Below are 18,622 nucleotides of genomic sequence, written 5' to 3' on the forward strand. Positions count from 1 at the left end.
CCTATGTACATTTAAAACAACTGAGAGTAAAACAATGAGACACAAAGTAAGAAATATAGAACATGTGCATGTGCAGTATTGTTCTCTATTGTCACACTGTACTGATCATTCCATTGTGAGTAGGTCATTCATTTTATGGTGATAAACCTATGAGGAACATTACTTCCATGGCTACTGTCCTGGGCAAATGAAGGGATTTTCGGTGTCTTCAAAATCCCAACAGAGCATTTTAACTCCCCAGGTCCTCATACCTGTTGTCTTTCTTGCTCAGGTCCAGGCTGTGCTCTTGCATGGAGTCGTGGGAGGGGGCCTCCACTGGCTCCTGCTTCACTTGAACCAGATTGAACCGGCTTGCCGAGATATGCTGCCCGTTCCCTGAAGACCGCACCGGGGAGAGACGAGAGCAAAACAAAGTTATTGTTGGTCAGCATTATTAGCCTGTGATGAGATCCAATCTGACTTCTGTCCTGGCCCGAAAAGAATACTCAGAGTGATAATTATTGCCAAATTATGTCAGGCCGTGAAGCCTTTTAAATGGTGATTGAGAGGCGGGATATATGAGGGAAAAAGACTCCTTTTTCTGCAGCACTTGTCACAACTCATTTGCTGGGCTGCCTCTTAACTGGTCATTAAGTGAGATGCTAATGCTGAAGGAAAGTGGCAGTCTAAGATTGGTCAACCCCCCCCCACCCCCACCCCTTCCCACCTTCCCCGGCTCCTCGTTGGCGTGACAACGGACGGCAGGCAGTGCCACTGAGCATGCCCACGAGGAACAGGGGGGGCTATGTTGGTCAGATTGGAGCTGACAGCCAATCAGATTGGTTCAAATAGCATGACCTCTCGATCACATTCTCCTCTGAATAGGTATTCAGCGGACGCCGCAAGTGAGGAGAGAGGAGTGCTGAAATTAAATAAATAAAGAGGCAGGGAAAACGAGGTGGGGTAGAAAATGCTGACAGGAAGGTGAGTCCTGCCCCCACCCTCACCATCCCCAATCCCCAAGTGATTGAAATATTAATTTGTCCTGGGGCTATACAGAGAAAGCTCGGCTTTTGGAAGACAGTAAGTGGAGTTTTATTAAAATAGAAAAAAATAATAGTCAGGGAGGAGGGACAGAGGAACCTGCTGTAGCCTCTCAGCCATTGGAGACTGGAGTGCATCAGCCGTGATTGGTTTGGTGGTGGTGGTGGTGGTGGTGTTGGGGGTATATTGTTTAGGAAATGGGGGGCTGGTGATGAGGGATTGTGACAGGCAAGGTCATGGGCAACCAAGTGTGTGCCCTTGGCCCTCAGCCTGGTGAGGCCCCTGTTCTTTTCTTGCTAAAGGAGAACAAGACTAGCCTACGTAGGGGGAAATGTAAAACCCCCCCCCCCCATGCTATAAGATGACCCAGAGACATATCAGGCAGAATAGGAGTGGAAAAGCCAGTCTTGGGCCATGTCAGCTGAACGCTAGGAGATGGGGATGTGTCAGTGTCATTGTCGGTTTAGTCTCATAATGGTGAAGATGGGGGGGGGGGGCTAATGGAGGGTGGGGTCAAGGGAAAGGAATAGTCACACAGTCTTGTGTCTGGTTTGAGGTCATTGGATGCTTACTAAGTCTCCATCCAAGTCATACGCCGACAGCCCCCTACCACCCCCCACCCCGCCCGGCCCGATAAAAGGGCCACCCAAAATTAACTAGCCAGACAAAACCCTGCCTTGTCACTGGCAATTACATCAACTGCAAAACCAAATGAGAGCCCATTATTTCAAGAGCAACTACTCACTATATGATGATTCCACACACAACCACCAGGCAAAGTCAAGGCATGGAATGGTATTCTTAGTGTAACCGGCTATAAGACAGAAAATTGGCAAGCTAAGGTGTACGGTACTATAGTGTAGAATAAAATCAGTTTTACAGTTGTACGGTACTATGTTTCGTTTTCACCCGTTTCCCAATGAGGGAGAACAAATGAGTTTAACTCAACGCGGCATCTTTCTGGAAATTATCCAGGAATAATGTTTGTACCACTGTGTAATTACTCCGGAAAAGATACAGAGCTTGTGAAAGATCATCTGTACCATGCGTCTAATTAGTAAAACCTTCAGATGCATGGATCTCTGGGTAAAAAAATAATATACAGTGAGTGTGTGTGTGTGTGTGTGTGTGTGTGTGTGTGTGTGTGTGTGTGTGTGTGTATATATATATATATATATATATATATATATATATATATATATATATACAGTAAACATATAAAATTCTACAGAGAAGACATTGAAAGCGGAGATGGAAGATACAAACAAGAACACAGTTCACCTATTACAGGCAAAGTTTCACAACCCTCCTCAATAAAACAAACAACCTGATCTGAAATTAGCCACAAACAAACTGACAATTTTCTCACATCATTTTAACTGAGAGCTGAAAACCACTTCCTCTTCGATTTAGCCCCAAATGTCCTGTTCACACATGTTGTTTGAAGCAAACATGAGAAACTTCAGAGAAACAAAAACCTCAAACTCCTCTGCCCTCTATCTGTATTGCACTCTTTTAGACACTGAGACACAAATGGCAGTGTGTGAATGAAACAGGGGAGCTCTTCACATGCCATTTCAACAGCAGTGGGGAGGACACGTGGCTCTAGGTATGCAGCCGTGGGAGCTGGGAGCCCCAGCTCCCCGCTCTCTTACCGGTGAGGCAGACAAGGAGGAGAGAGGTGGTGGTACCATCTGTGGAGCCCCCACCCTCAGCGGGGCTCTATCTCCCCCCGTTCAGGGTACCTGGTGGAGGCCCAGAGGTGGAGCTCTGCCTGACAGCCTGGGCTCAGCCCTGTTCCCCGGAGCAGCTGCCCCGACTCTCTCCCAGGGCCTGTCCTTCTCCGGGAATGCCACCAGGCACTGTAATCCTTCCCACCGCCCCAGCTTCCGGAGACGCTCCCCTGTTCATCCCAATTTACAATCCGCACCCCACCTGCTCAGGCTCAGCACAGGAGGGCCCCAAAGCTTACCGAGCAGAAGAGAGCGCTCTGTAGGACTTTATCAATTTAATGCCATAACTTAATTTAGATTTTCAGGTGCTTTTTGTCTCAGAGCGATACGACAAACATAATAGACATGGCAATTAACTCCAGTGAGGCCCCCTCCCTTATGTGAAGTGTGTTCACGCTAAATTAAATATGTGTTTTGTGAGAAACAAAGGGTTTCTAAAAATTCTAAATGATTCTTTATAGGTGTGTGCGAGTGTGTTCCTGTTTCACAGAAGAAGCAACCAAAAAAACAAAAAAAAAACAGCCACTTTCTCAGATCTGGTTGCATTGACTCATTTCTGCCTGAGTGATTTCTGTTTTTATATCAGTTTGCATAGAGGGGAAGGAGGAGGGGAGAAAAAAAGCAACATTTTTTGTTCAAGCAATTTCTGAACTTAATTTCATTCCACCTCCATTTGCTCGGAACGAGCACAGGCACAGATAAGAGACCAGTGATGAGGAAACATGTTCGACACACGAGCCCCGGGAGCCCCCCCCGCACTGTGAGCACCGTAAGAGACTTTTACAGGCTCTACTCTCCCCTGTCAGCGCATTTATCTGCAAATGGATTGTGGGATATCTAACAAACGATCACCACAATAACAAGCCCAGAGCAGAGGACCATGCCTCCAGTATGTCCCTCAAAGCCAGAAAGCGGCAGTTTTCAAGCCCCGGTCTCTCTCTCTCTCTCTGTCTGTCTCCCTCTCTCTCTCATTCTCTCCACTGTGGGACAGTGATAGCGGTGACCTCTGAATGCACTCTTGGATCTGGCTGGAGTGCAGTAGGTACATGAACATGAAGGAAGATGCGAATTTTACAGGGAATTGGCTTCCTTTCTCTTTGAGTGCTGACATAATTCAGTGATGGATAAATGTATGTGTTTGGCATGAGTTACGTTAGAATCGACTTTTGTATAGAGTAATATAGTAAATGATCAATAAAGGTATAATTTACTAAATCAAGGAGATGTTCTAAATTTATTTTTTTAATTAACATGTCTATTATTTTTGTCATACTCTGTTCTTTGCTTGTTTTCACAATATATAACTTGTTTTATGCTGCTGTTCTTATTTTCAATATTATTACAATGCTGTATTATGCCTTTTGTAATCTCGGCATCATTGAAAATGAGGGCTCTGCCCTCAATGTATTTCCGAGAAAATAAATAAAGGTTGAATGAATACAGATTATGATTCTCATGTGTGTAGGAAAAAGCCAAACCAATCACCATGTGGCTGCACATTGATGGAGCTTAAACCCAAATGAACTGACTAACCTGTGTCTGGGTTGTGGGAGGGCTTGAGGGCAGCAGCTGCCAGGCGGGCCATCATGGGCGATATGAGGCCCTTGCTAGCTGAGATCTTCTCCATGATTGAGGAGGCGGAGAAGGTGGTCGGCGTACAGGCCATGGCTCCCTCGGCCCCCACTCCTCCCGCGGAGCAGCCCATGGTCAGCGAGTCAGTGGGCATGGAGTGGGTGGCGGCAGACACCGCCGATATCAGACTGGCGGCCGAGTGAGGCAGCTGGAGGGGCAGCCTGGGCATGAGAGGGAAGAATGGGTTGGAAGCTGCCAGGGCACTGTTGGACAGAGCGAGGGCCACGGGCATGTTACTGGGCAGGGCTTGTGCCAGGAGGCTGGACATGCGCTGGCTGGCATTTTGCAGCGAGGTCGCGGACTTCAGGCCGTGGCCAGACGGAGAGGGCGAGGAGACTGTGGTGGTGTGCGTGGCCAGCAGGTGGGGCACGGTGGCAGACTGCTGGGTGGTCGGAGAGGCGCTCAGGCTGGAGTTCTTGCTGCTGATCGTCGAAAAGTCCATCAGGTCATCGTTGCTCGACTCGTCGGGGTCATCCTTGTTGTGCGTCATGTAGGCGGTGGACAGGCCTATCACACCGGATGAGCGGATGTGGCGGCGCTCGTGCTTGCGCTTGTGGGAGGTCATCTGGCTGGTGGAGGTGAAGGTGAAGCCGCAGCCGGAGCGGATGCAGTGGAAGTGGTTGGTGGCCTTGCTGTACACGCAGCCCTCGTACTTGCACTCCTCGTACTTGTAGAACTTCTTAAAGCCGTCCTTGGCGTAGGCATCGTCCTTAATGTGGTAGCTCTTGTGCTTCTCAATGTCACACTTATTCTTGAAGGTGAAAGTACAGCCAGGGCGCCTGAGGAAAGCATGCATAGAAAAAGTAGGGAAAAACATTGTTGGACAAGAAGCATGTACTGTAAGTAGTAGTTTGGCTAGTCATGAAGCGGTGACACATGATTCAAATACTTCTCAATGGAGGAATGATAGCTAAGGGGTTTAGGTGACACACCAGTAAATCACTGAAATGTCATGCCTTTCAGCCATTGCCTGATGGATTTGACATTCCACCACTTTAGTTTGATGACCTAACCAAAGCTATCCTCAATAAGTGCTAATAATAATTTCTACATTCATCCATCCCATAATGAGACACAGCTGCAAAGACCGGCTCAGATTTACATACTGGTGTTCTAGCCATGAGAAAAACCTTGATAGTAGATCGAGCTGGAGGCAAACTGGGGGACAGCAATACATAAACCAAGCGTCACTGACAGGCGCTGAAAAGCATCAAGGTACATTCAGCCCCCTCACCTGCAGTGGAAGTGGGTTGTCTTTTGTCCGTAGAACTGACACTCCACGGTGCCACAATCCTCGGTGGCACGGAACCTCTGAAAGCCATCATTTATGAGCTGGGCGTTCTTCTTGTGGAAGTTCTCATGGGTCATAACATCAGATGTGCTGGTGTATACTTTGTTGCAGGCCACCTGCAGAACAGAGATTTTTAAAAAAAGAAAGAAGAGAAAGATGGAGAAAAAAATACGTCCCAGGGCATAAATTTCACAATGCTTCATTATGTTAAGAATGCTTTAAGAATAGCTGTCTTACAGAAAAGCAACATGTTTAGGTTAGTAGATGTACAGTATATGAGCTGTTGAGAAATGAGTACAGTGTGGTTAAAATGATGCTAGTGACCTAGAAGTGGCTGGCAGTTAAGACGCTTTCTCATGTTCGCCCTTAATCTCGTGGTTATAAGTGCACCAGGGCTGTATACCTCATAAACACAGAGTTTCAAGTCATATGAGTCAAAGTTGCGAGTTGGAAACAATGTTGTGACTGTGAGTCTGTGACACGGAAAAATACTGAAGAAGGAAGAACATGACTGAAAGAGGCAGTGGTCACAGCAGGTAGCATGTGGCTGAAACTACCTATGTACATTTGCAAATTTAAAAAAAGAAAATATTTGAGTTATAGTGAAGTCACCGCAACCTTTACTGTAACTGAGAGAACACATTTAAGAGGACAAAAGGGGGGGGGGGGCAGTAAAAGCAAGACAGACAGACAGACAGACAGACAGACAGACAGACAGAGAAGAAAGAGAGAGAGAGAGAGAGAGAGAGAGAGAGAGAGAGAGAGAGAGAGAGAGAGAGAGAGAGAGAGAGAGAGAGAGAGAGAGAGACAGACAAAGAGAGCAGGGGAGTTGGATGTGACATGTCATGTTCTTTAGTTTAAAACGTTCTGTACTTGGGAGACCTCAGAGCCAGCACACAGGGAGAAAAAACTGCAAATGTTTGAATTAAAAGCAGCAATTGTATATCATCCCTGGCACTTTTCACCCGCACAAACGGGGCAACTTCTCCATATTGAGTCAAACAATGAAAAAAATGCCACTCTGTTTTTTTCCCCCCACCCGTAAATCAAGAGTGCCGATGCCAACATCTGCAGGTTCTCAGGCACTGTTAAAACAAGGGCTGAAACGTCTTAATAACAATTACGCAGTTAGGGGGGTTTAAAGAAGAATATATCTCTGGTCATCCTGCGCTGGGCTGCTGCCCTGCCAGTGAGAAAGCTCTCGGCATGATGACACCTTGAAAATAAGCAGATGTAAAAAAAATTAAACAAATCCGGAGGAGGGGAATAATCTTCAACTGGCCGCTTGGTACTAAAAGATGAAAAATGTGAAGTTTATATAAACACCTAACTGAATTTTATCCATGCCAATTAAGGAGTGAGAGAGAGCGGAGAGGTGGTGGGGGGACACACGAGTGGCCTCACGTGTGTTCGGCCTTTTAATTTTCCCCTTTTATTTATATTAGAACACCTTTCGCCAAACGGGTGAAACTGCTCTTAAAACGCATTTTGGAATTAATGGAAAAAGTGGAGGGGCTGCAATTCCCTTTTATAGATGTATTTTAAAACCGTGTGACTCTCTACCATCCAAGAGCTCATGTGTTATGCCTGAGTGTCCTGGTTGTCCCAGTCCCTGGCATCAACTATGTGATGCTCTCCAACGCTCCAACTTTTTTTTCCGCTTTACTCTGTGCCATCTTGAATTGCCCCTAAATGGTGTCATTGGCGCAAACAATAACTCAACTGACTTGTATTTAGGCTCTTTATGGGCACACAACCAGGCTTTAGTCTCTTTATGGACATACAACCTGAGCCATATACTGGCATATTGCTTGAACTGACAATACACTCGGTTTCATATTAGTAAATCCACTGGGAACTGACCACAGTCTATGTTGTATATCCGGTGTTGTGTTGTGGCTCTGGAATGCACATTGATGAATTATGCATGACCCTGCAAAATCCCATTTCACAAGAAGCCTTGGATCTGCATAAGTGACAATGGGTCATGGGTATGTAATACTTGTGGATAAGTGGCCATATGTTTATGTCTACGTACTGTATGTGCATTTGCACATGTACAAGTGAAATGTGCATGTGGTGTGTGTGTGTACATGGGGCTTCATGGGCTTATGTGTATGAGTGTGTATGTGTGTGTGTGTTTGCGTGTATGTATGAATGTATGAGGAGAGGTAGGGGATGAATGAGGCTGTGTAATCTACCTGCATGCAGTGGTAGTGGGTGCTCTTCCCATTGAGGTGGCAACCGTGGTAGTACACGCTGCAGTCATCCAGGGGGCTGAAGCGCATGAAGCCATGCTGGAGGGAGTTGTCCCTCTTCTTGTGCATGTTGTAGTGCCTGATTACGTCCTGCTTGCTGGTAAACCTCTGTCAGGGAGGGGGGACAAAAATGTACAGCAACAGGTTGTTGTTTATTTGAACCAGTCACAGAATCAGCAACAAGTCACTTTATCGCCGCAGAAGCAGCAGCTGCAAGGCGCGGGAGCCAGTTGGCAGTTGTATCGGGCTGTACACATTGCAACGGAGAGAGGGCCAGGATGTCTTTAAAGGTGACAGGTTCGGTTGTGACTGATTTATTCCGCATTTCTCAAATAAGCAGTGACCGATCCAAATGCAGTGTCCGAGATCTATCTGAGAACTGGTGCTTTTTTAGGGGAGCCTCTAGGGTCTCTACATGAGCTAGTACATACGCTACCTTCCCTTAATACCTGTCCTTTTATTATTTGACATTCCCTCCTCCATACTTAATATTTTGTTTTAATTAAGATGGATTACTTGACATGCAAGATCACAGTTCTGATGTTTCTGGCTTTGGAAAAAATAGCGTTCCGTGCAGATGGTTTTTCAGACGTGCGCATGGAGAAAAGGGAACACAACGGAAACAAACAAATAAACAAACAAGCCAACCAAAAAAAAACCTTTTCCCTTTTAATTCCCTCGCTGAGATATGATTCCATTTTTAATTAAAGCATTAACGCTTGCTTTCGGTGCCAGCTTCTGCTGTAATGATGAAAGAATATCTTTCTAAAATTAAAAAATCCCTCCTGCACCCAGGAGTCAGGAAGGGGAAAACAGAAAAGTCACTCTGCGGAGACCGACAGCAACCAAATCGTCTGTAATTGGCCTTAAGCTGATGTTACTGAGACTGTAACTGGAGAAGTGCGAATCAATGAGACAGTGCCGTCTACAATCCATATTTATCTTCAGTTAAGTGAAAAAATATCAGAAAGAACCCTTTCTAAAACACGGCTAATTGCTGTACAAAGTAGGGTAATTGCCTTGTGTCGTGTGTTCCACCAGCGCACAACTTAAAAAGTAACAATCCCGCACAGCTGTTCATTCCTCTGCCCTTGGCCTATGTCCCAATGGCGTTTATTTATTTATTTTTCCAGAGAAATCTCATTTCTCACTAGGCTAAACACTTCATTGTGCGTTTTACTAATCATCAATGAAGGACCATGACGTTTTGAGTAGTTTTTTCCCCCATTGAAAAAACAAAACTGAGCTTGGATCCAGGTTTGGGTTTCTGGATGCTGATGGTCAATGATAAGGCAGTAGGTAGGAAGGTGGATAAGTTGAACCGCGGTCAGAGTACATTCGATCCATCGTGGCATCCAAAATAGGCCATGGAGAGCTGACTGGGAAAAAGAGCTCATTTTCAGTTGAGTGGTGATGAAGGTTGGGAGCCACTTGCTACATTTATTTTAGGATTCCCACTAGTGTGGCAAGATGCACACAACACTCTCACACACACAGGCCCATGAAAGGAGAATGTCCGCACTCAGCCAATCGGCCCGAGGCTGCCAGTGGGGTAATATTCCAGGAGTGTGTGTCATGTAACATTTCATGAGTTATCGCTTTGAAAGGAGAATCGCTCATCTCAGCTTGACTTATTTTTTTTTTATATTGACATCCAGAGTGCTTGGGGTTGCGTGAGCATATCTGCGCTTTCCATGTGACACAAAGCTAGTGAGAAATGTGGACTTGAGCGTGGAAATTGCCATGATAACCTGAACTAACACTCTCATCTAATGACATGAAATGATTTTTCCTTTGCATTCCTCCCAGATTGTGTCTCATCAAGCTGTGAAGTGCGGAAAATGAAGCCCCAGATCTGCAACGCTCCTCGACACATAAACATAATTTATCGAGCGGTAATCTCTCTTGATAAGAAGCAGACAAAGATTACGGTTGGAGATACCTTAATTCACAAAATCGAGATGAACCGAGGGAAAATAAACATAAGACAGAACACAACGCCTGCACAGTTCTGGACTGGTTGTGCAAGGACTTTTGACGTCTTCGACAAATCTACCCGTGTTTGTATAACTCTTTTACGCCATATGCTGTAGCAAACATGAGCCTTGTATAATGACATGCTTTGTGTTCTTTCTCCTTCCTGTGCCATCCATGACAACTCTCGGGACCAGGACAAGATTAATAACGTGAAAGGGGATTAAAACCAGGCCCCCTAGCAGTGGCAGATGTCTTCAGAAAAAAAACAGCACATAAAAAATTGAGCTATCTTTCAAGCATATTTACCATTAACCCCTGAAATAAAAGACTGATTGTCAGAGGCTGACTGTACCCGGAATCAGCTTACACAAAGGGGAGGGGAGGGGGGGTGGGTCAAGCCTTTGCTCTGAAACCGAATGAGTGCCAACAGTCATAACCTGTTCAGCAAACCCAACATCAAATAAAGGTTTTCATCTAAACAAACCTTTGTTGGGTGTGACCAGAGATGAAAAGATAACACATTATTTATACAGCATTCATGTATCCTAGGGTCTAGCCATTTTCCCTTTGCCATGAGTTACTTGGCTTAACGAGTCCTCTTCTAACAGTTGTGATAGCCATGAATGCGACTCTTGACTTATGAAGACATCTTAAACCTAACCTTGATATTACGGAACAGCTCTTCTTAAGTACTTGCTAGGTGGTTTTAGGACATCCACTTGCAGGGCGATGAACCTTGAGGCTGCAACTTTACCGTATCATACGTAATCCCATTTTTCATTCTGACAAGTAACAAGGCCTAAAGAATCTGAACTGCCAGCCTCTGAGCCTAGAGAATATAAAACATGCAGACCACTCCAGAACGATATAAATGTACATTGCTCACCTGATAGTTGCACTCAGGGTCCATGCAGTGGTAGTGCTCTCTGTACTGGTAGGCACAGGACATGTGTCCGCAATGCTGACTTCCAGAGAACCTGAAAACAGAGTGACAGGAGACGTTCCACAGTTGCGCCAGCTAAAGACTGAGGTTGACAAAACATTAAATGGTGTTACTTTAATTGATTTATTTACTTATTTTTTAAACATTATTTAACCTGGTAATGTCAGAGCAACTCCACTGGAGCAATCAGGATTTAATTCTCTAGAGCAAGGGTATTTCCACTACACTTGCTTTCTTCAAAAGCCTGTTTGCCCCTCAGAACTGTTCCAGCTCCTATCAAACTGCAACAGTTCTTGCACTGGGAACAGTCACAGGGCAAACATAAATATGCATAAGTCTCACTGAAAAAGTGAGAGTAATAATAGAAGTAGTAATGGTGCTCGACAAGCTAATATCATATTGAGTTATCATGTGTATGCATACTGTTACAGTTTTGTATTAATTCATAAATACAATTAATACATTCATTAATTAATCAATTTCAACAGCATATAATAAAACATAATGTTGGAAGTCAAGGGTCCTCCAGTTACCAAAAGTGAGCAAATACAGTGCAAAATCCATTTTCATCATCTCACCTTCAAAGCCACAAATCTCACACCATAACATAGTCCTTAATCACAGTAAGTCTCAAATGGCATTAATACACATCCACATTTAACAAAGGAAACACTTCCTGACCTTGGACTATTGTGCATAATCTGTTGCTATTACCACTGCTCTCCTTCAAGCCAACTTCTACTTTCCACACTGCCACAACAATTTACCTGTCCGTCACATCAATTTCAACCAAATTAGCTCAATTTACTTCCAAAGCAACGGGTAGAGACACTTAAACTGTAACCCTATTCCACAACTGACACGCATGCATGCACTCACAGTCTCTCTCTCTCTCACACACACACACACACACACACACACACACACACACACACACACACACACACACACACACACACACACACACACACACACACACACACACACACACACACACACACACACAGAAACACACACAGAAACACACACAGAAACATTCACACACATGCATATGATTCCTTCATTTACCTTCACTTTTAAAACCATGCCAAATCAATGCACAGTTCTCCCAGGTTAACCACAGTGCATTAATCACAGAAAAAAGGTTAGCCCTATGGAGATATTGGAGTAGCTCTGTCTACACTCACCCACTGAACCCCACCACTCTATGAGTCTGGAGTCCAAAAGACAGATTCCAGCTTGGCTCCACAGTAGTTAAATAAAAAAGAGAGTACAGCGCGGCTGCGTTTTACGGGCCTGATTATAAGCCTGACGATGATGACTGTTAAAAACTCTCCAATTACCACTCAAAACACACAAATAAACATTTGCGCTGCTGCTGCCAAGAGTTCCATCTGCTTGAAGAGCAGAGGAGAGGGGGAAAGGGGCTAAGTAATAGATTTTTTCCATTTCTTTTTTTTTTTTGGCTGTTAGGATTATCCCAGTGCTACATTTACAGATCACTTTGCCCAGTTCATTAAGCTAATTGAATGGCAAATCCACTACCTTTTATAAGTTGGTTGTGTGTTAGGGTGGGGTGGTGGGTGGGGGTGTAGCCGGGGAGTGGGGGGTTCAGAACAAGTTGGTAGATGCAGAAGGGATTTTTGGAAGGTTGCACGATTCCTGCGGAGAAAATGTCAAAAAATAAGTAGCATTACATGTCTATGCACCCATACAAGCAAGCTAACATATGTCGCCCAGCATCAATATTCTCTCTCTTCAGCCCTATTCCTCTCTTTATGCGCCTATGCAGAGTTGCAGACACACACGGAGACACACACACACACACACACACACACACACACACACACACACACACACACACACACACACACACACCTATACACACACAGAGCCCCCCTGGGACTGCGGCCCACCCCTTTGCTCATTGCCCAGCTGTATCAATTTGCCTCTGGACAATTCCCACTTGCCGCGTCAGGGGGCCTAATGGGCCGCTGCTATTCAGCAGCAGATTAAATATTAATATCGCCACGATACGGAGATTGCAGCGCATCTCCCGTTACAATAGAGACACGCAGATCAAAGTGCCGAGGCAATAGTGGGTGCATGAAAGCATTTAAAGAGGAAAAACTGCGACTAAACAGTACCAAGGAAAGCTCTTTAAAACGTTAGATTGTGGTGCGATGTGAAGATAAAGACTTCTCACAGGGCGGTGGTGGCGGTGAGCCGAACAGATCTACAAAGCTGTTTTTTAGCGTAAGCATGCACTCATTAGCCATAGCTCCATAGATGAATCTCCTCCCTTCCCTTCTCCCGTCTAAACCCCTCACCTTCCCCCCAAGCCGCACCACCAAATGTACCCATCCATATTTGCCCTTTTTATGAGCCCATCCTTTTCTATTTTTTTCTCCCCTCCCTCCTCTTCTTCTTCCCGTTCTCTATTTTTTTTTCACCCTCCCTACCCCAACACGGAAATTGAAACTGTATCTGGGCTTATCTGCAGCCTCCCCGTGCATCAACTGCCGAGATGTTTAGACAAATTTTATGCATTATGCAGCGCAAATATCAAAACAGTTCTTGGCAGTGCCAGCAGAAGCCTCATTAAAAATTCCTTAATTAAATCTTCTTGCAAAATGTAATCAGTCCAAGGAAGAGGTTTTTGTGTGTGTGTGTGTGTGTGTGTGTGTGTGTGTGTGTGTGTGTGTGTGTGCGCACGCGCACGCATGCATGCACGTGCAGAGGAGGATATGTGGTGTGTGCCTGTGTCTGTCAGTGCCAGGGCTTTGATTTGTGCCCTTCATGTTACGGCTTGCGAGAAATAATCATTAACGCCAAAGCCACTTTGGCTTTTTTCAAATGTCGGTTTTTCTTTCTTTTTAAACCGAATAAACAAACAAGTGATAATCACCTTTCTAGTGGCAGATCAAATGAAGCTGGAATATAGGGTGTGTGTATGTGTGTGTGTAGGAGGGGGGGGTATCGTTGATTGTTGTGTGTCACTGTCCATTGAAATGCAAGACCCCCCCCCCATTCAGCTCCCACCCTCCCCTGTTGTTTTATCCTAGTTGGTGTGAGTGGCTGCCTCTCAAATCAATCAGCCTGCTCACCTTGATTGAGAAACACAAGAAGAACATGGACTCTGAGCTCATATCCCCTCTGTCTCAATCACTGACAACTGTCCTGAGTTTTTATTTCAACCCTACGCCACCATATCAAACCATTACTCTGCTCGCCTCTCTTATTCTTTTACATACATCCTCTCTAAACTCAACCCCTCTTCTTTAATTCACTCATAGCACACAAAACATCCTCATACCATTCTGCTATCTGGTTACATCACGTGAATAAAACACCATTAATTTAATAAACCGGTTTGTCTCCATGTTGGATGTATTTTTCCAGCGCAGGGAGAGATTTGCATACCTGGCGATATATTTCTGGTAGAGGTTGATGTCATCGCCAGCGGGCTTCTCTGGTGGCAGGCCGTTCCTAACACGACAGAAAAACACAAAAGAGGACAGGATTAATGGTGAGGCTGGGCTGCCTGTTGTTAATAAAAACACACTGACACAGTATTTACTTACAAGGCGCTTCCAAACTTTGGGCTATCAATATACATTTTCTTTGCAGCGTAACAGCGTTTTCACATGCCGTATGAATCAGAGGATGGCGATGGAGCGCACTTTGATGCATGGTCTCCCGACCAACGAAGGGAGCATTAATCTTTTAAGGGGTATTTTGGTGAGTGCTTATATGCAAAACTGGATAATGGGGATGTGGGGAGAAAAGCTCTGAAAAGGTATTTTCTGGTCATCTCTGAGGACCCTTTGCTCTTAACCACACAAACCTTACCGTTCCTATTCTGGGAATGTTATAATAGGCAAACGTTCAGCAAGAATAGAGGAACATTCTGCGTAACAGCAGAACATTTGGCAAAAATAGCAGATCTACAGGCTCACAGAGCTTGTAGATAAGTAGTTCTATCCACGGTAACATGCTGAAGAGCAGTTTATCTTGTGTCACCTGCGGATGCCATTCTCTGCATGGCACTGACAGTGGTCCTACCTTTAGAGTGACAGAAGCAACGCTGGCATTTAGCTCCTCATGAGCGGCTCCACACAGGGGGGTGACCTGGGGTTAATCTGGCCCAGAGGGGAAGGCTGCGCTGGCATACACTCTACAGTAGCAATCCCTCCCATGTCCTCCCCAGCGATGAGCACCAGAGCTAGGCTAGTTAGCCTGGCGCACGCGGCGACGCTGAGACCCAGCCTGTCAAAGGCCAAAGCCTGAGGGAGAGCTGCCTGAGGGCTCTGAACTGAGAGACTTTGATAGGCCTTGACTAACGAGAGACAAGGTCAAAAACCAATCAAACAGGCTCCAGGAGCTGTTTTCCTGGTGGTAGTGTGCCAAGATGCTCGGGCTAGCTCCCCAAACTCCTTGTTTGCTTGCTTTAAAGTGCACTCGGCAGGCGGCATTGAGTCAGCCCGTGTGACTCGCCGGGAGGTTAGACACGGCTCCAAAGTAATTAAAGGGAGAGTTGTTACACCCCAGCCGAACGGAGGGAAGTCAGTCACTTTGCGATGACTGTGCTAAATCAGTCTCGGCGGAGGGCCACGGCAAGTAAACACTTCATGTGCCTTCGCTACTCATCATGTTGCGGATCTATTGGGCGCCACGCGCTATTTCACACTACATTCGCGTTGGCTGCTGTAGAGGTAGCAATTACCTTTGCGTTGGGCTAACTGACTCATGGTGGCAGTTAAGTGTATGTGAGGCACACATTAGCTGCAAGGTGTTCCGCTGAGAGACAATCAATGAGGAGTACACAGACATCTGAGCTTGGTATATGCACTGTCTAGCTGTAAACTGGAGGTTTTAACGACGGTTTATGTGATTTAATAATTTATTGATTGGAGGTATGAGTTGTTCTAAGCACTTGGTGCAGACCCAATACATCACACACTGGTGCAATAATTCACAACATTTCTCTAAATAAGCACATACTTTTAATAACTGTCAATGAAAGCACTGATTACACAACCTTAAAGAAGAAATATATTGCACTCTTTCATCTGGCTCCCCAGTATGCCATATACTATATTCCATATGTCATATGTATACACACCTCCATGTAAACTGTACACACACAGATTGTATATGCAGCACGTTCAGACACACTTACTTGACAGAGGACACGGTGCCTGTGGTGATGGAGTCAGTCTTGGAGAAGCTTGACACTGCCGACTTTAAGTAATCGGCGGCGTTGAAGCCAAAGTGTCCTGTCTGGTCCATGGTGAGTCCCGGGGCAATGCCAGGCCCAGGTGTGGCCACAGTAGGGACACCAGGCAGCGGGCTCGGTGTTCCTGGCGTTGCGGAGAGGACGCCGGGCATCGCCGACGCCTCAGGCTTCCCTGGCATCAGCTTCTGGATGTTCCTGATGTCATATTTGGAAGGACGGCCGACTTTGCCAGTTTTGAAGGCAATGGCGCCGCCCATGTCGGGGCTGCCCTCACCGGGCTTGAAGAGGTGCAGGAACTTGACGTTCTCCAGGTCATACTTGGAGGGACGTTTGTAGGTGTTGCCGTTCTGCTGCCGCAGACTCTCGCCCATCTTCAGCTTCTGGATGAAAAAGTCATATTTGGAGGCGCGGGTGGCCATGTTCTGAATGTGAGAAGGGTTGGGGGGCTGCGGGGCACTTAGCTGGGCTCCTCCAGGCTGTTTGGGCTCCAGGGTGGAGGGGTAGATCTGAGCCTCAGCCCCAGGGAGGCTCCCGGTGGCCTGGATCATAGCAGCACTCTTGTCTATGGCCAGTTTGGGATTGAGGTCATCTGGTTTCGGTGGGGAAGCATGCATGGGCCACGGCAGGGTCTCACCGGCCTTGAGTTTGCGTATGTACTCCTCGTACTTGGAGAAGCGCGCACGCCGCGAGGCCTCCTCGCTGCTCATGGAGGAGAGGTCTGAGGTAGCGGCTTTGAGCTTCTCAAAGCTGATCTTCTTGGCCAGCTCATCCCTTACCTGCTGGTCATCATACCCAAACATACCCAGGAACTCATTCATGGTGTTGGCTGCATAGTCTCGCAGGGCTGATGCCTCTCCTGTACAAACAAGAGAGGAAAACAGAAGAGAGATCCCATATCAGATACACCATTTGTTCTTGTAGTCACATTGAAAAAGGTTTTATGTTAATCCTCCCTGGTCATAGCAAATGGAACATAAAATAGAAAAAAGGAAGCATTGGTTAAAAGGTATTCTCCATTTGAATTGAGAAAGGTGGAAGCATAAACACTCAACCTATATGTTTTTGGTCATTTTATGCTCTTACTATAAACATTATACTTCACTTTTTGGGAGCGAACCAAGCATTACTGGAATTCCCCGTCTGGTCAAATAACAGTGAATGACTACGACAATGACGTCATCACCGCTATCTGCTTTTTGTTTGTCACTTGTTTATTTCAAGGAAATGATGACAGATACTGTGCAAGTCACAAACTTCACATTTAAAAGGATTTGTTATGATGCATGACCTAATAATCATATGACCTTTAAAACGCACACACAGAACATTTCAGTGAGGCTTTTATATATTTGTGCTTTTACATATTTGTGAATTGAAACATCACTTTTTTTATTTTAAGAGTCCATTAAATTAGACAACCTCCCCAAGGACATGGGTAAAAAAGCAGTAAATGTATAGTTTAATTGCATTATGTGGAGATTAATTCTGGCCCATTAACTTTCATCCAGGTTAGCACAAGGGGTCAGAGAGTGAAAAAAATTATCTCGCCTGAAAGCATAGGAGAGGAGCATAACCAGTTATGATAAAAAAAAAAGAAAAAAATAGACGAAAATGAAAACAGGGGGGTGGAGAGAGAGAGAGAGAGAGAGAGAGAGAGAGAGAGAGAGACGGAGAAGAGAGGAGCGCAAGAGATAAAACCTGTGAGGCAGCTTGTTTTTGCCGATCCCAAATCTATTTCAAAAATCTAGACTTGTGCCAGTTTGCAAGTCTGGCAAGAACCCAGAACCCAGACATGGTACACACCGACCAGATGATAACTCTGCATTGGCGTCATGAAAGACTTTTGGCCTTAATTGGATCACCCTTGGCACTCTCTCTGGACCAAGGTTTTTATTTTATTTTATTATTTTATTTTTTCATTTGCTTGATTGCTTTTTACATTTTCAGTGTGCGCACGCCACACACACGCACACACACACACACACACGCACACACGCACACACGCACACACACACACACACACACACACACACACACACACACACACACGCAACCACACACACAACCACACACACAACCACCCACCCACAAACAGAAGCTGGCCAGAGGTAATACCAACCACCGCCCTGGTAATTAATACAAAAATATTTCAGGTCTTGTCTCAGATTTCGGTGTTATTTCTAAATCGGTCACTCTGCCCCTGCTTTTCACATCTCCTGCACGGGATGTAAAATAATCCCTAAATTTCCATCCACCACGTTGGGGTTGCGCCTTCTCATGGCACATCAGTATGAAAGAGGATCCGGCAGATCGAAAGGGCATGAAAAATTTAAGAGAAATGGATCAGGTATTTGAGAGGAAATACCTGCATGTTTGCCACGGATCATTTCTTCAAATCCACCATGTTTTCACATGTGCAGGAGACCGCAGAGTGACAGAGATAGTCTTCATTTCAATGTTTATTGTGGTGCAATTTAATTTACCACATTTGATGTTTACTCACACTACTTACATAGTTAGTACCAG

The 18,622-nt window shown here is 45.4% G+C and overlaps 1 protein-coding gene across 5 annotated transcripts in view; it reads right to left on the reverse strand.

The window, feature by feature from the left end:
• Positions 1-18,622, reverse strand: part of casz1 (castor zinc finger 1) — a 204,386-nt gene that overhangs the window by 16,295 nt on the left and 169,469 nt on the right. For 3 of the 5 annotated variants that reach the window (XM_084069636.1, XM_084069638.1, XM_084069635.1), the window contains 8 exons: positions 16,040-16,952; positions 14,281-14,346; positions 12,403-12,519; positions 10,801-10,891; positions 7,881-8,045; positions 5,623-5,795; positions 4,290-5,167; positions 252-375 (listed from right to left, as the gene is read on the reverse strand). In XM_084069636.1, coding sequence (XP_083925762.1) covers positions 252-375; positions 4,290-5,167; positions 5,623-5,795; positions 7,881-8,045; positions 10,801-10,891; positions 12,403-12,519; positions 14,281-14,346; positions 16,040-16,952 — 2,527 coding nt within the window. The remainder of the gene's footprint in view (positions 1-251; positions 376-4,289; positions 5,168-5,622; positions 5,796-7,880; positions 8,046-10,800; positions 10,892-12,402; positions 12,520-14,280; positions 14,347-16,039; positions 16,953-18,622) is intronic. The other 2 variants (XM_084069637.1, XM_084069639.1) reach the window with 1 other exon arrangement.

The sequence above is a fragment of the Gymnoscopelus microlampas genome (assembly GCF_963454915.1).
Source record: "Gymnoscopelus microlampas genome assembly, chromosome: 10".
Lineage (NCBI taxonomy): Eukaryota > Metazoa > Chordata > Actinopteri > Myctophiformes > Myctophidae > Gymnoscopelus > Gymnoscopelus microlampas.